Source organism: Zosterops lateralis, assembly GCF_965231275.1.
Source record: "Zosterops lateralis genome assembly, chromosome: 13".
NCBI classification, from domain to species: domain Eukaryota; kingdom Metazoa; phylum Chordata; class Aves; order Passeriformes; family Zosteropidae; genus Zosterops; species Zosterops lateralis.
In genome coordinates, this window is record NC_139773.1 from 9,044,297 (window position 1) to 9,062,653 (window position 18,357).

Consider the following 18,357-nt stretch of genomic DNA (forward strand, 5'->3'; position numbering starts at 1 on the left):
GACATATATATATGCAAGTGATCATAACAGTGTGTGAATGTATGTTTCTAAGGGCTGCTGAGAACCTGAAATATGAGTTATTTACTACATTTAAACTACAAGTAGGTACTTATGTCTGTTTATCTTTCCTACTGTATCTAACCAATAAGTGATGCTAGCTTTCAGCTTTGTTATCCCAAAATGCCCAAGGACTAAGTTTACCTTTGCTGAGAAGAACAAGAATGTCAATCCAATAATATGTCAGTTACTAACCTGAGTAATTCTTATCTCTGTTCTCATCTAGTTCAGTGCTTGTCGTGGCCACAGTGTCTGCCAAAGCTACAAGGAACATCTGCTCCAGTCGAGTGAGGCCTGGCAGACTTGAGTGCATCAGGTGGCTTGAAAGGACACTGGCGTGTTCTCGGCCAAAGTAAGTTGGCCCATACTGAGACAGATTAATAACTTTGGATTTACTTTCCCTCTTTTCAGGCTCAAAATCTATAAAGTCTTCGGTTGTAACAGGTTGAATCTGGAACAGATCCGAGTACTGATCCTCTGTTTTTCTCTTTGTATGGTCTTCAGAGCCCTGAGGTATTTTAGAAGCTTCTTCAGCAACATAGGTGGCATCCTGATCTGCAGCAAGCAGTGCATACAGTGGCAGTGGGGGAATTGAGTCTATCTCTGTGTAGTCTCGGGTACCATCTTTCCCAGCAGTGATGGTATCCTTGGCAGTACTGCCACTCACGCTGATGGTGCGAGAAAGATGGCGTTTAGGGCCAGTCCCTTCTCCAGCTTCTGTGTCTTTGACTATTGCAACTTCTCCTGCAATGCACTTCACTAAATGCGACAGAATGGCTTTGGCTCGGCGAACTTTACCCAGGTCCATCAGTTCTAACAACTGGGTTGGATGATACTGGGGTAGAGTAGGTGAAAGAACATGAGCAGCTTCAAAGAGACCCCCATCCTGAATTACAGTTGGAGTGCCAAAAACATCATCCACAACACCTGCCCCATCAATTACACTAGTCTTCTTCACTACTGTGCTGGTTTTGAACGGATCTTGTGTTGTGGAGTCTTCAGAAGCAAAGACATCACTTTCTCCATTGCCAAACTTGACCGCGTGTTTCCACTGGGCATAAACGTGCATCTCACAGTCCATTCCCACCACTAGTATTCCATCTCTCACCCAGGACAGAGACACAGGCAGAGAAGGAGTGCCATCCACAGATGAAACCAAATCAATGGACCTCAACAACACCCACTTTGACTTCACACCTTGTTTTATGCTCCCTCCTAGTGGCAGGGTGATGACAGCTACTCCCTCTTTGCTGCTGGTTTGATCTGTTACAATCCCAGAAAGCCTTCCGTACATAAAGATGTTAGCACCCACTCCAACTGTCAGTATATGTGAACCATCTTCTTTTGAAACCCAGTCCAAATGCACCAAATGCTTGATACTGGGCACCAGGTATTTGTCCTTATTCAAAAAAGCATCTGACTTACTGTAAACAAATAAATTACTATCCACGCTGATCCTTGAGTCAAGTACACTTCCAACCTTAACTAAATCATCCAGATGAATTGTCTGTTCCAAAACCCACTCTGATCCTCCAGTAGACTCACATTCAAGTATACAAACATGCATGGAAAATTCTTTGGAAACAAACCCGTTGTGCTGTATGGGTTGTTTGTATGCTACTGCAAGACGTCCTGTGTAAGAACAGCTAACAGCAACTGGCCTTCCTACTATGCTCACAGTACTGCTGTTGTCTTCCCCTTCATCATTCATCAAAGGCCATTTTCTCCAGTGGTACGTCTCCTTCTCTTCAGCTTTGCTGTTCAGGTCTGTCTCTACAGTGCATCTCCAGAACCGCACTTTGTTGTCCGAACAGGACGTTACTATCAAATAAGGTGCAAGGCAGACAGGGTATATTGATGAGGAACTCAAGTGACCTGAAATCAGAACAAACATATTTAATTTTAGTAATAGTAGAATGCCTATATGCCATAAAACTGTCTACCTATGCTAGAGAATGTTACAATACGGTGTTATTTTTTTTTAATTTGGACTTGTATAAGGACATATAATATCAGAGCTGGTAACAGTTTTGCAGCTTGAACAATACCTATCATCTCCATTTCTGGTCACTATTCAAAGAAGATAAACTGGTACTGAACTAATTCAGAGAAGGGCTCTTAGAACAATGAGAGGAATACAAAACCTTATTCAGATGAGATTAAGGAAGGTAAGATCAGGCTCATATAGCCTACCAAAAGGAAACCTAAGAGGTAAAGGGAAAAAAATAACAACAGGAAAGACTGAAGAGGGAAACAGAAGGTGAAAGTGAATCAGATAAAAAACCCACTACATACCAAACAAAGGAATGCTGACAAATGAGCAAGTGGGTATAAATTGTTCATTATTAGATTAAAAGTTACATTTCCAACTATTAGAGCAGTAAATTTCAGGAACAGCTTTCCTATGGGGACTTGATACATTTACAGAAGAGTAACATGACATAGGCATGATGATTTGAAAACATCTTTTCAGTACTGTGTTTCCTGTATCAGTAAATTATAATCTTATAGGCTGGGGAGATACAATTCTATAAACTAAGACATAAATCAGTGGACCAACTGTATAGGAAAAATTGCTAAAGTTACCTGCTGAAGGAGTTGCTCTTACTACTTCTACACCAACAGGAAGATCCAGGGGTTGGCTATACACAAGTCTGGAGCTCAGAATGAGTTTACTGGCAGTCTGAAGGTTAGCAATTGATGAAGATCGTGGTATGGGACTTATGCCAGGTGATACATCTGGAGAAGAATCCACAGTCTTCTGCTCAGGTACACTAAGCTTATTATCTGCTGAAGATGCTTCAGTTGGCTTTGCTATATAAAAGAAATGACAGCAGTGTTAAAAAATCGTTTGTAAGGACAAGGCATGGATATCTGATAATCAAATTTATTTGTTTTTACAAGAGCTCAAGCTGCACACAAAATAATTATATGATGTGTGCAGGCTGTGTCAGTTTTATTGCCTGCTGTGCCTATTAATTTAACACATCCGTAACATTCTGAAATACTGATAGTTTGAAATAAAGAAACCACTGCTTCAGTACATTACTCACCCCCATCAACACACTCTTATTTTGTTACTAGTATAGAATGCAACCAATGTTTGTAAGGAATTTTATTACTTCTATTACATTGATATATTATTCTGAAAATTCTTGATTTTTAGGCTTCTGTTTGGCAAAGGTGACATAATTTGTTTTATAATAAACCACTAAGCTTTGTTTTATCTTAAGTAATATGATAGAAATGTGTCTCTCAAAGAAAATTACAATCATTCACTCACCTAAACAGGCTTGCACAGATTTGAGATGAAGATGCCACATTTGAAGAACAGAACAGCCACTGCTATCTTTTTCAATTACTACCAGGTAGAACTTCTCTGAGAAAGGTGGTGGACGATACCCTGTAATTTACATATTATATAGATATAAACATATATATTCAGATAGGGTAATGAAATTTATATTCAACCTAAATAATTTTTCCAGAGCAAAAGATTCTCTAAAAAATACTGACAACAAAAACCCTATTTTCATTTTTGAAATAAACAGGTAGATTATAAAACAAAATATTTAAACTGTACCATTAGTAGCACATTAATTGACATTTTAATTGCTCATGACAACAGAAGAATAAAAATCCTTTAAAATATAGCAATAGAATTCCTATCTATTTTTTGATACTGACTTACAGACAATCTGAGTATTAATGGCAAATTTATTAAATATCTGCCTTCCCATTCAGTCTGAACTATTTTGCCAGATTATAAAGACTCTTCTACCTGCCTGCTTTCTTCCTTTTCTTTTGAAGTTTTAAGTCTATTACCAAATTGCTCAGTGACTTTCCACTGTATTATCTTGAAAGCCAAATATATTGACATCATCACCAGCAACTACCTATTAATGCAGAAAATGTGCTTCTGTTCTCCTCATTTTTATATACAATGTAGGCACTTTGAAAAACGTACTTTGTCATGTAAGTTTTTTCACTCTAAGCAACTAGAATGTCTTTGTTTAACACTATTTAACAACAGTTCATATGAGCAATACATAACAGCCATTTCACTGAATTTTACAGGTTCTCATTTAAAAGTAAATTGCCACATGCCAGCTAGATTTTAGTATTCTTGAAGAACATTTTTTGTACCAATTTATTCATATTAGTTAGAGTTTATGCTATACCTTGTGATGGCTGGAAAAATATCTCAGTTTCCTTCCCTTCCACATCTTCCTTATGTGGTTTGTATCCCAAAATGAAGTCTTCTTGGAAGACATGAAGCAATTGTGTGTTTGAGCCACACTGAAACATTGAGCAATTGTTATGCTTCCAGAACAGTACAGCAAAATTTGGTGTTAATGCAATCATTTCCTCTGTGCAATCTAGCTGAGGAACACTTTCTTTTATAAAGTTTAAAATTATCATCACGGAACCCAAATATTTTCCTTTTATATTAAGAACAGCATGTTCTAGAACTCATCATTTGTACATTGACATAAGTTCACTGAGGTCTGCCAGGAAAGACAAATTCTGCAATAACACTTTTGCTGCAGTTATTGACAGATGAATTAGTATCTGATTCATTTTTATTTCTTTGGTCTTGAATAAATAAGAATGGCAAAAAGTCTCAGACTTTTATCCCACTTCAGTGGGAAGACATGTCTGCAGTGAATTGCTTGGGAAATCTGGAAAAGGGAACAAATTGCAGAGTTTCCTTCTCTCAGATATCTTAACACCTGTCTTTTCTGACAGCAACATATTTCTTCGCACTAACCCTTCCTCACGACTGAGAAGGCTGCTCATGGTGATATCCTTCCCTGCTGGTAAGGAAAAATACATCCCCAAAATCCAGTGATGGCAAAGTTATGCTGCAAAACACTTTTTTTTTTTTTTTTTTCTGGAGAAACAAGATGGTATTCTCTGTACTCATTTATAAAAATTCTAGGAAAATGTTTTGTAAATCTGAACTTTAATTTGAAGATTCTATGCTATTGATACGTAAAAGACATAGAAAGTTATTGACAATAGAGAAATACTTATTTATCCATGTCAAAACCCCCCAGTTTTCTAATTAAAATTGGTAAAACTCACTGTTTTGACAGGCTGCTAACAGAAAACAGCACTGGGGCATATATCATCAAAATAACTAAGTAAGAAGGTTTAATTATACTACCTGCTCATTGATTGAGAAGTATAGCTATGTTAATTAATAGATTTATTTTACAATACAAACACAAAAGCTTGAAGTCATACTGGCTATCACTCTTACATTTTGGATAGTTAGATCAAGTTTTTAGGTTTGGGCTTTTATAAGTTATTTTTGTTTGCTCAGGTTTGAGGGGATTGTAATTATTTCCTTTAATTTATGATACCATGGAAACCTTTCTTTAGTAAACTTTTGTTTTCTTCAATAATTATGCTTAGAAAACATAGCTTTACTCTAAAAATGAGCTTTGAGCTCTTAGCAGCTAACAGAAAGTTGGCTTAGCAAATAAAATGCTCAAGGCATCTCAATATTTACAAAAATTCAAGGCAGTCATTGTCACCATAGAGAGATGTCATCTCTTACATGTCTTTTCAACAGATCAGGCTAATTAACAAACAAAGTTATTAAATATCCTTATGTGATACCCTGAAAGACTCAACCATTTATTTACTTTGTTTGTTATTGCATCCAGCTCAATGATACATCCTGGTCGAGCAGTAGATTGTTGGCTCACAATATTAAACACCTCCCCAATCAGTTTCTGAAACAGAGAAAAATGGGTAGAATTAGTATATTTTTCCTTTAGACCAAAGAAAATTGCAGTTGCTTATGATAAACTGATGCTTCAATTTTTCCTGTTGGCACAAACCATAACAGAGTTCTTGCAGTTGTCACTTTGACACTCATGAATAATATGTTTATCAAAGCATGTGCACTGTTGTGAGTCAGCAGCTCTTCATGGGGATGAAACACCACATTTTATGGAAGATAAATATTGCTAATTTAAAGATTTATCCTTCATAACACCACATAATGTATGTGTGCAATGAGAAACAACATACAATTTTACTTCTTTTTCAAGCTTTGGGTTTTGTTACGACATGTAGAAAACACCATCAGTACAGCTGATATATAAGCTGAAAGCTCTATTGATTTTTGCTGGAATGTTCATAATCATTGCTCCTAGGACAGATTCTTCAGACTGATCTGAATACTGACACGCAGGCCCTGTCTTGCAGGATGGTTTATAAAATAATAGAAGAATGGGAAAAAATTAAAGATGTGTTCCTTCACAGAATAACAGTACAAGGTCAGGCTTCACTTTTTCTAAAGTCACAGAAATGAAAGATAAAAAGAATGAAAAAAATGGTTATTGGAAAAAAAGAAAGCTAATATAACCCTTAGCTGACTTCCTTATATCCCACCATCTCTGCCCTTCCTCATACATAGATGTAACTTAGGTGGATACACCTCAGTCTTGCTCTTCTGTTTTCACCTTCCCTCTTGCTCTTGACTCCCCTTATCTGAAAGGACTAACTGTTTTTCCTTTTCCCACCTGCCACAGGTTGGGGAAGCTTGTATGGGAACTTTTGGTTCAGTGCAGACACTTTTAGTAGTAATAGCTGCGTATTTTCTGCTCATGCTTACAGACAGCTGCAAAACATGCAATGATGCAAGATGTAATGCATAAGATCCAAGAAGACAAACCACTGGAAGGGGGAGAAAAAGTGAGTTACATTAGTTGTATCTTAACAGTTTCAAACCAAACCATTGCTTCATAAAACTTACAGATGATTCAGGGTCAGATAATTCATCCAGAAGTTTTCGTGCATCTACAACAGCTTGATAGAGCCTCAGGTTTTTGCCATCTGATGCAACAAAGCAAGCACTAGCAGAATTGCAATAGGTGCCTAATAGAAGACACAAAAAAAATTCATGAAGAAAAAAATGGCAGTCAAAGGCATCAGGTAGTCTTTTACAATCCTCAGTGTATGAACAGGCTTCAAACAGAATTTTCATAAAGCATTGAAGCAAAAAATCTAATAAATTGTGTGCATTAATATACCATCATTTGAACTGCAAAATAATTCCCTTTCCATTCATGAATGTAACTGGACCACCTGAAAAAGGTTCAATAATCTAAGCTGAACCCATGTATGTTTACAAACACTATTCACACAAGCCCCAGTCTGCAGTACACCTAAGGGAACACTGCCAATCCTTACTCTGGTGATGTTTGATTCACTGTCACCTCCAGGGCATTGCTTGGAAGAGCCAACTCCAGATTCCCAAGGCTGCCATGGACAATTCAGGGTAGGAGTCTAAAGGGAAACTGTTCAGCCATAGCTTTCTTCCTTGTTTACTGACTCTAGGCTCTTTGCATAAAATTAACCCCTATGAATATTCCCTTCTGCCCTGCAGTTGAAAGTGCAGATATAAAAGTGGAGGGAGAAATAGATCTGTCTACAGCTTTGAATAAAATATGAAGATTTGTTAGAGTGTCTTTTTTTACTTCTCAACAGTATGTACAATAGGCTTGGCATGAGATGCTCTTTTCTGATATACATTTTCCTCTGAACTACAAGAATGCAGCCCATTATTTGTGTTTAGAACACTGTGGGATACAGACAGTCCAGAATGTTTCTATGTAAGCAGAGAAAATGAATTTGTTTTATTTTAAATCAAATAATTATGTATTTATAACCTGGCATTAGTATAAAATTTAATGTTACACCCACAGCACAAATGGCTTTTAGTACTGTATACAAAGATGACAACTACTATAACAGCATCTTTGTGATAATTAGAAAATGAGTATCTGTGTGGCTGGATAGGGTAACATTTGCATAACTAGATTAATTGCAATGGAAAACCCCAAAATTAAAAACAAAAACTGAAGAACTGGCCAAGGGCATCACACATCAGATGTTGTACAGTCTGACCTCTGAAAAAGTGCTGTTTGCAGCTCTGTAAAGTTAATGTAGTCTATTTATTTATAAATATCCTGGATCCTGGGTTCCAACTGGGCTTTTGTAAGCTTCTGGTGATTGGAAGAATTTCAGTATTGTTTCAGGACCTCCTAAGCAGCTTTTAGGCAGCATGTTAAAGGAATTTGATAATGCTGATTTTGGCTGGAAATCTTCCCCAATAATTCTGATGTTCAGGTGGTCCAAGTACTAGTTCTGTCCAACCCACTGCCCCTGCAGCTGCAGGTGGCCAGCACCCTAAACCATCAGCACACCTGCATTTGCAAACCACATAAATGCAGACAGCACTCAAGGAAGCTGCCTGAAGCACTGGGGAAAGGCAGCATCTTGTTTTTTGTGGGAGCAAGGAGTGCTTACTCACACAAAGGAGTTCCTGAACTGCAGACACACTCAGACCACAGCAAGTGTTTTGCAGTAGCTTAGCCACAAACGAAGTAAAAATGCTTAATTTGCATAGTAAAAGGAAATTTTTGAAAAGTTAATGTAAATATGCTCCAAATAAAACAGTAATTTATTTTAACAAACTAATTCTACAACTCACAGTGTTATCTCTGTGTGGAAGCATGCCAGGTATACTCACCAAGGCAATAGCTGGGAATTAGTGTTGGAAGCCAGGCTACATTAGAGAAAGCAGAGGTGTGAAGAGAGTTAATTCGAGCCAACTCAGACACTCCTCCAGTGTAGGATAAAGGTCCTATGGGGTCCACTCGCCACAGAATCAGCTCGCTATAGATTGCATTGGGGTCATGGAATGTGCGGGTTGCTGCATTTTTAAGTTGCTGCTTAGAAGAACCTCTCCTATGTTTAAGAGGATCCATCATCCTGTTTATCCTGTCAGAGTCCCAGGAAGTGTCTGACTCAGGAGTTAACAGAGCGTTGTGATGAGAGGACGTCAGCAGCAATGGTAAAACGGAATGGCAGGCCAGGTCATTGAGGTGAAAACGGTGCCCACAGTACCTGAACTTATGGGATACAGTCAGCACAGTAGTGAAAGCTGATTTATCAGCAAAAGTAACTGCCCACTGGTTTAGAGAGCCATCTATATGCTTGGAAATCATCATTACCACAGGAGAAATTATATTCACATTTGCACTGTCCTGGGCAAAGCTTGGTCCCTTGTTTGCTAGAGTATTATCTGGAAAGTTCATTGTTTTCTGCTGTGCAGCACTGCTGCTGTCTTTTACAAAGACAGGGCAGGCATACATCATAATATTTTTGCTAAGGGAATTAGCATCTCCAGATGGAAATGCAACAGGAATCCTAGAAGAAAATGAAACCTAAAAAAAAAAAAAAAAGAAAAAAAATCAGAATATATGAACTCAGCTTCAGCCTGAATAAATTCTAGCTGTTTTACAGGAAGTACTTAAAATGAAATTTCTGCTAATGTCCAGCTCTAAAGCAAAGGACAATCTTTGTTAACATAAAGATAATAAGACTATTCCAAATATACCATACCTGAACTTGTCGAAAGATGCCTGGAGTGTATTCATCTAAATACTTCACATGCCACACCAGAAATGTACCATCAACAGGATGGATAGTAAAAAGCATATCTGGATTCTTGTTCCACTCCGTTAGGAGCAAGTCAATTTTCCGGTCTAACAAAACTGTCGGAAGAGGCAGCCGTGGGCCTGCTAGCAGAGATGCTTTGGGGCTTCCCTCTCTTTCTCCATCTTCATGTTCTGAAGAGCCTGTACCAGTCCCTGTCTCTGATTCTCTGTCTATAGACAAATCTGCAATAGAAAAGTGCCATTTTATGCAAAGATTTCCCTATCAGTTTCCATTAAAAACACAGTATTTTTTAATCTGCTAGTAGTACTAGCTGATCAGAACCAACCAGATTACTAACCATGATCTAACTTCATATGTAAGCCTTTCTCTTTTTCTTCTGTTTCTACTTCCTCTTCAGCTTCAATATCAAAATCTTGTTCTAGTTGTTGTTCTGTAATTTGTCTTAGATGCTGCATGAATACTTCAATAGAGGATGTAAAATGAAATTCTTTATTATTCAGCCAGTGGACAACAAAGCCTCCACTTCCTTCATCTGTATTAAAAGCTGTTCCAGCCAACACAGAAGGAATATCTGTGGACATTTTAAAACAAATAAAAAAACTATGTATTAAACTATATAAAAGTAGTTAAAGCTATATATTAAGCTATATATTAACCACTCATCTTTTTATTCATATATGTATGCACACACACACATTTCACTTATTTTAGGTACAACACAATTTGTGCCACCAAGATTAAAAATGGTAAAGATCAAGATTTTACATCCAATTGCAATGAAAACAGTGAAGATATTTTAAGGTCAATAAATTTACATGAGAATTTATTCTTATGTGAATGGTAAATGATATTTAGGGTTCTAACTGCTCAGTTTCATATGTTGCAGTGTTGGCTTTTGTGTATGGATTTTAGGTAAAACATGTCACTGTTCTTTAATCTTTTCCTCCCTTAAAAATATTCTGCATTATTCTGTAAAAAGCAGATAATGCAGAATATTTTTAATAATGCTGGTTTCCCACCAAAAGACTCTGATACAGAGTCTTTTTCAATCACTGTATTCTGTAGGATGCAATTACTCTATTCATCATATACCATGGCCCCCTAAACCCAAAAATTAAACACCAGACTGGAAATTTATTCTTCTTTTGCCTTCTGATCTGCAAAGATGAATTTAATTTGCTCATAAAGATGCTGAAGGTATTCAGAATAAATTCAGCTTCATTTGTCTTAAAAAACTCTATGCCAAGTAACAGACTTTGTCCAAGTTACCTCTATTTGATTAGGCAAAGCAAAGAATGTGCACCTCAGCTCCTTTCATTTTTTCATGTTATGCAAATACATTACTGCAGTCTAATAAATGGCTGTGTTTCACCTGTATTAGGGTTGATGCTTGCTGCTATGTGGAAGTGACCAAGTGCATTTGCTTGATGGGAAATGTGACGCTGAACTTCATGAGTGCCCTGCTGATCTGGCAGAACATCCGTGTGGGTAACAAGAACTGAAGATCTCCTTTGTCCTTTCCTCATATTTTTCAAATGATGAATTGTCTGTTGTGGTTATAAAAAAGAAATTAATAAATACCAAAATCACTGCAAGGTAAAAAGTTACACTTATATAAAGCCAATAGCTTCTTTCCACCAAAGAAATGAAGACTAATTTCAAAATTATTATTTTAAATAGGTTTCAACATAGATTAGTAACACTTATGTACATCAGATCTACCCAAAAGTAAAGCTCTTCTAAAAGTTCCTTTAATATCTACTCAACACCACAAAAATACACAGCATTTCGCACAAGGTTCATGACCAAGATTAAAACAATCTAAAAGCAGCAACTTTTGCAATATAATTTTATAATGAATTATTTTTGTATGACTGAAAATTTCTGAGATCATGTAAAGCGCACAACCAATTTAACAGCCCAAAGTGTAACTGGTCTCAAGCTCCCTATTTAATGATGGTCATGACATTAAAGAAGTAAAAACCTGGTCTGATTGTAATAGCCTACAAATGAGAGGTGGGGTGTATTTTTGTCTTCTTATCTTTCTTTGGTTTTATATTGATAGTGTAGTGACGGAGGATAATGAACCACCACTTTGCCATCTAGCAGGATCATCTTTATTAAACACACGTGAGAGTTTATATGTTTCTTGTCTGTACAAGAAGGATCAACTATGCAGCCAGTGACTAGGAGACTGACCAATCACACAATTAAATGGCAGAACAGATGTTTCCTGCTCTTTTATCTCAGACACTTTCACACATCCCACACAGCTGAATTGAAACATTCTCACATAGGTATTTATGGCTGCAGATGATCTCTGGTATTCACTTTCACATGGGGAAAAAGGTGCTTGTTAACGTCAACCAGGAGCAGCTGCTTCTACATATAGGTTTTCTCTTACTGTAAACTTAACAGACTTGCTAAGAAAATAGGACTGTCACTGAAACAAAATTATCAAATGGAGTAACTAAAAATTAAAAGAGTTTATTAACTCTTTTCATTGTTTCTATAACCGCAGACTTTCAGACCCAGTCAGAATGAAACCATCATTACTATTCCGCATTAAACAATCTCTTCCCATCACTGTTAATTAACCATAGAAAAAGTAAATTGAGGTTTAGAAACATGGTGCTTGGATGCAGAGTTGTAGTCTCTGACTTTTTAGTGCTTAGTAATAGACTTTAAAACCTGATATGAAATAATTCAGGCCATTCTGTTATGCATATAGGTACTACATAACATACATTCTTAGAGCTTTATATCCTTAAATGTTTAAAGTTTTAAGAATCATGAAATAAAAATCTGATTAAGTGTTTACATGTACCTCTAATGCATGTTGTATAGTGTCCTTTTGCTTTCCAGACTGAGAGATGGTGCTGCTGATGCTGGAGGTGGTGGTTTCACAGATCTGCTCCCCCAGGAGAGTATCTTCGGGTAACAGCGTCTCTGCCCACAGCCGGCAGATGCCATCCAGGCATGACGTGAGTAACACATTACAGACCAACCCCCTGATGGCACAGACAGCAAAATTACTGCCTGAGTAACTCAGTTAGCTACAGAGATGCAGTAGAAATTAGAGGACTGCACAAGAATTTAGTGGTTGCTGTTTTATGTAAGTTTCTGCTTCCTCCCTAACTGAAGGTTAACATGACTATCGTTATTAAACTTGGTGATACAGAAGTTTATTGAGAAAATGTTGGTATGTTTTGTTTCTTGAAAATATAAGAAGAGAAATCTCATGGTCTTGATGACAAAACATTAAGCAGAACGTTATAAAAACCACTTGATCAAAGGCTTGCTTGCTTTTTAAAAAAAGGCAGCTTTCAAACCTGGGCATGTACTTGCTGATGTTCCGCCAGGAAAATCCTGTCACTGCTCGGGGATGCGCCAAATAAACAAAGGAAAACTGCACATCCTCTGAGCTTTTTTTCTTTTCTTCATTCTCTTGGGGCAGGAGAGATGACTTCCAACCAGTCATAGGATACCAAACCTTTAAAAGGCAGTCATCCTAGGTAAAACAATAAAAAAACAGGGGGGTTAGGTAGCTGTAATTAAAAATGCAACAAAAATAAAATCTCAAGTAATAAGCAAACTGCTGTTCTGGTATTGCTCATGAAAACTTGGCTCAAAACTAAAATTCATCTCACTGTTTAACTAACAGTAAGTGCAAGCTGAAAATGCCTACCTATTAAGAGTTGTAAACCAAAAGAAATCATTCAAATGAGAGGGTGACATTAAAGAGATTTATTAATTGAAAACTTAGCTTAGATAGTGATTTGACAAAGTGTTGCAAACTGAACTCAGAATTCACTAAATAAAAACCTCAAATTTATCCACACATAAGTATATTATACCAGTTTAAAGTGTATGTGTTCTATCATAAAGATCTCATTACTTTCAACAGAAGAAAAAAATTGTTTACATATATCTCAAAAATTCATCTAAGTATACTTCATCTAAAAAAAATCAAATACATATATAACTATATATATAACACATTTATATATAAACATACAAGCTGTATCACTGTCATACACATATTCAGTAAGAGTACATAGATAAATCCAATTTGTTGGTGCTGAAATTCATGGAATTACACAAAAATACAGCATTATACAAGATCATAATTTATCTTTCCTAAGACTGCAATAGAAATGTATGGTCTATGACTATTCATATAAATTGCTTTTGTCAAACAAATGAAAAATACTGCAAAAACTCAATTATTCTTTTTTGCCCTTACCTTCCCAGCTGTTGCAAAATATTCACCATCAGGAGACCATGACATCAAATGTACTGATGTTGCAGTCCTACAGAACACGAGAGCAACTTAAGTAAGGTTTGTTTATTCTAAAATATTACTCCATCGGTATTCAGTTGATTCAGTGTTACTGTTCATTATTTAAATTTAATATTAAATTAAATAAGAATTAGATAGGGCATTTAATAGTTGTTTCTTTAAGCATACTTTTTGAATAGCAGGAGCATAAAAGTATTTTCATGCTTTATTGAAAAGAGAGCTCAAAAAATGGTTAGATCCAACAGGAGTGAAGATTTTAAAATCTGAAATAACTTATATTGTTTGAATTTTTGGGTATTTAAAAGCACATTTTAAAATATAGGTGAGGTAGCATTGCAATTTTTCTTAAAACAAAAATTATCTCACTTGCACTGCCAGACACATTTCCAGTCATTTAGAACTGGGAGAACTTTATCGTCCTTGATCTGATTGTTGGCATCATCATCTTCATCTTCCTCTAGAATGTCATCAGATGGAGGGGCCCACAATTGCAAAAAGTCTGTTGCTGTCAATAACCTGTCACCTGAAAGGGAGTGATACCAAAGCTATGGAACCCAGATGATGAAGGTATATTGAAAGATTAAGCCTTTCATCATATTTTGTTGTGAATTGTCCAGAACAGGTTGAAAGCTAAACTTGAGTTCATTTTAAATATGATAGGGTATTCCATCATCTCACCCAGCTGATTTTATTAAAACATTTTGAATTTATAGTATCTTTTAAGAAAGAATACCAAGGTGTTTTTGGTGACTTTGAATCATAGCATTGTATTTACTAATAAATATTGCAGACACTTAATAGCTATTCACATCTCAAATAAATATACAGATATCTTGTAAAGATCCATGTCTAGGTACGTTGTTGACTTTAATTGTGCTAAAATTATATTTAAATGGTTATTAGTGAATTTTAAGTCAGTTAACAACACTGTGATTCCCAAACTAAGATCTTACATAAGAGACTCAAACACTTGGCACAGCATCTTAACGAATGCTAACTAGCCTCATATTTTATGCAACACTGCCTGAAAAGAGGTAATTTAAAATCTGCATGTTCAAGCTCTCACTTTATTACATTAAAAGTATTTTGTGTTCAAGTCATCCCAACCACAAATGTTGACCAGATACTTCACAAATGGTGCATTACCTTGAGGATCCCAGGCCAAGTTGTAAGTCATAGAACTGAGGAAGAATTGCCCAGTTTTTAGCCATTGACACTTCAGCTGCTGTAGTATAAAAACAGTCAAGGATTAATTCTCACATCAACAGCAAAAAATAAAGATATTGGCATTTCTTTTAATATGAAATTGCTATTAAGCCTGTTGCAAAAGTAATCAGTGGTAGATTGCTAAATCTAGCAATATGCTAGCAATATCTTTCAATATGCTTTAAATGTAAATGCATCCGAGGATGCATCCAAGGGTGCCCTGCAAACAAGATCTGGAACTGTCCCAGATACAAACAGATCTGTAGACTACCTTGAACTACTGTGACCACAGATTTACAGGAACATAAGGGATGGCAGTACAGATGCCACATAAATTGTAAAACCTGCTTGAGAACATCCTTAATGCTCAAGTGCCCAGCCATGGCTGTGCTGTTAAAACATGTCTGGGTGCACTAAACAAGACTGTGTTGTATTTCTGTACTGCACCTCTGACAACCTCTTCAAGTAAGAAATACCATCTTTGTCACCATGTCATTCTAGTACGAGACTCAAGAACAAGATTGAAGAGCAGAAGAAGAGCAGTCCACAGTTCAATTCATTCAGTGGAAGAGTCTACCTGCCCAGGTTTATTATGAATGGTGGAAACTGTTTATCCATTATTCCGTTGTGTGCTGACATAATATAATAAAAATAACTGGCAAACAGACATTTGCCTCTTCTAAGAGCCTATACAGAATTAAAATTATGAAATACATACTTACACAATTTCTTTTATGAGAATTAATACCAAGAGGTTCAAAAATGCAAACAGCATTTCCATATGACGCTGCAATCTGAGGAAAGAAAGAAAAAAAATAAAAGTTGTAGACTCAAAATGTAAGGTTAGGAGGCAAGTGAAGTAAGTGCTCCTGAGTATTCTAAAACAGCTAAGGCATTTTCAGCACCTCTTCTATGTGCCAGAGTTCTTGAAAAGTGAAATTAATACAAATGTAATTAGCTGTTATAGGTATATTTTCTTCAGGCAGCTGAGAAAAGCACACTCCTGAAGAGGTCCACCTTTCAGATTTTAGCTCTAAACAGGGCTGACATCTCGTTCAATGGCACAAACACAGTCAGATGTGGTTTATTCTTCTAGGGCAACTACTCTTAATGCATAAGAGAAAGCTGATGCCTTCACTGCTTCTGCTCATGTTCTGTGTACTTCACAGCTAACTAATGCATTAATTATTAGTGTCTGTGTCCCTAGATTCCATTTTGTATCACTCAATCACTAAACTAAACTACTTGTAACTAGTAGCTACAAAGAGCAGAAAGAAATTCAATTCTATTTTTAACATTCAAACACATTTTGAGAGGAGACAAATGCTACATATGCCATTGATCCCCTCAGTTTCCTTCACCCACTTATTTCACTTATTTTTAAAAATCTCTAAACACAAAATAGTATTTCTCAGGTATTTATCTGGGCTTGTTCCTAATACTCATACCCTTTAAGTACTTTTAACTATCTTTAAAATCCCTCTTTCTTCTTTAAAAGATTTTTAAAAGAACAACTGTTTCAGTCCTTCCCATCCAGGATCTGGTTTCCTCAAAACGGAAATGAGCAAAAGTTTCATGGCATTTATTATGAAATCTTATTTCTTCCTTAGGGGGAGGGGAGAGAGGGTTGCAACAACAGAGTCAGTCGGAAAGTTCAGAGTCCTGAATGCAGAACCACCCAGGGGTTTGTGGTGGTCTTGTAGCTTCTCTGAAGCTGGAATCTCTCTCCCACTCTTACTGGGACTGCACTGCTGAAGTTCAAGGGCTCTCCCAACTAAATCTGCCCAAATCCTAACTACGGCTTCCTCAACACTGGTACCAATTTTTACCCAGCTAATTCTAGCTAGCAGTGACAACTGACAAACAATATTTGCTCAGTGCACTACTGGAACTCCTAGAAATTTTTTCTCTCCTCTTTCTAACCTGTCTCTCAAGCATTGTTTAGGGATTTAAAATGAAACCACACAGCAAATCAAGGGGCCATGCAGTTATGACAGTTCATAGTGTAGCACTTCTAAACACATTAAACATTCTGAAGCTTTTCTAAAATGTAAGTATTTCAAATTCAATACTTTGCAGGACGCACAGACACATACACACTTGTATACATATGTATAGATAAAGGGTTTATCCATTTCTTCTTTAGTTAGATGGAAGCACACAGACTGGAGACTGTAGCCCTCATTTCAGTACCATTCCAGTTCTGATACTGTACTGTAACTAATGCATCTGTTCACATTTTGTGACACCTCCTACTGCAGGTCCAGGAAAGGAGAAAAACCCCTTTGTTACAAGGTGTCTCCTGCTTCCTCTACTCACTTCCCTCCCCCGAATTACTAATAAATTAAAAGAACAAGACTAACGCAACAGGTGTTACTCAGAAAGCCCCAGATCAATAAACCGTGATCTCTGTTGTGAAATTAAATCTTTAATTCCCTTAATGTATTATGTTGTCATTTAATTATTCGATGTAGAGTTCTCAAATTTTAAAAATTCTAAACAGATTTATTTAAATCCTTACCCTGCCTTGTCGCTGGGAGCACTCCACACAACTGACCTGGATGTTTCCATGTTTAGCACCGGGAATAATCTGCACACATTCAAAGTCATTGGCCAGAATAACAATGTCACAACCAGAGCCATATGCCTGAAATAATTTTTAAAAGAAATAAAATTAAAAGTTCATTTTAAAAGCTAACTGAACACTTGTTACAGGACTGATTTTTTGGAAACTGTGAATATCCCAGTTAAACAGGAAGTTACAATGTAGTGGGTTCGTGCCTCACTAATTCAATCAGCAACATGTAAAAAACAAAGTAGCAAGGAAGACAATAACTCTACCAGAGTTTAAATCACAGCAAAGAGAAACACTAAAAAAACCCAACTAAACCCCACAACTTAAATCCAGAACTTGTGCTCTCTGTTTACTTTTTTGTTTGTTTGTTTTATGTTTCAGTTGATTTTTTTTTCTCCCCTGCAATTGTTGTTGCCTCTTAGAGTGAGGCAGCCAAGCCAGGAACATTTCTTAATGAATTTGCATGTATGTTTCTGTAACAGATGTGGGTTGTACCCCCTGTCTGCTTTTTAAATTATTTTTTTAATATCAACATTGTTAAGGGATTCTTTTCTATAAGAATGTAATTTCAGGGCTTTTCTGAGTTTTAAGAAGTGCACATTACTATAAGACTGTAAAACAACAGGGATTTCTTTTGGTTATACTGTTGTGCAATACACTCTGTATTCTGAAGAATTTGTTTACGTAGTAGGTATAGAACAGTGATTGCTTGCAGCACTTTTCACTGGCAGGA

General features: G+C 36.5%; 1 protein-coding gene across 1 annotated transcript in view; it reads right to left on the reverse strand.

Moving 5' to 3' along the window:
• The window catches only part of DMXL2 (Dmx like 2), a 49,307-nt gene that overhangs the window by 23,359 nt on the left and 7,591 nt on the right, over positions 1–18,357 (reverse strand). Inside the window, exons 2-18 of the mRNA XM_083871094.1 lie at positions 17,571–17,696; positions 15,772–15,843; positions 14,990–15,068; positions 14,210–14,366; positions 13,787–13,853; positions 12,873–13,051; positions 12,368–12,551; positions 10,913–11,087; positions 9,878–10,111; positions 9,484–9,761; positions 8,609–9,305; positions 6,830–6,951; positions 5,712–5,801; positions 4,239–4,356; positions 3,341–3,460; positions 2,644–2,871; positions 253–1,932 (exon numbers count right to left, since the gene is read on the reverse strand). Of these exons, the coding sequence (XP_083727220.1) occupies positions 253–1,932; positions 2,644–2,871; positions 3,341–3,460; positions 4,239–4,356; positions 5,712–5,801; positions 6,830–6,951; positions 8,609–9,305; positions 9,484–9,761; positions 9,878–10,111; positions 10,913–11,087; positions 12,368–12,551; positions 12,873–13,051; positions 13,787–13,853; positions 14,210–14,366; positions 14,990–15,068; positions 15,772–15,843; positions 17,571–17,696 (4,606 nt within the window). The remainder of the gene's footprint in view (positions 1–252; positions 1,933–2,643; positions 2,872–3,340; positions 3,461–4,238; positions 4,357–5,711; positions 5,802–6,829; positions 6,952–8,608; positions 9,306–9,483; positions 9,762–9,877; positions 10,112–10,912; positions 11,088–12,367; positions 12,552–12,872; positions 13,052–13,786; positions 13,854–14,209; positions 14,367–14,989; positions 15,069–15,771; positions 15,844–17,570; positions 17,697–18,357) is intronic.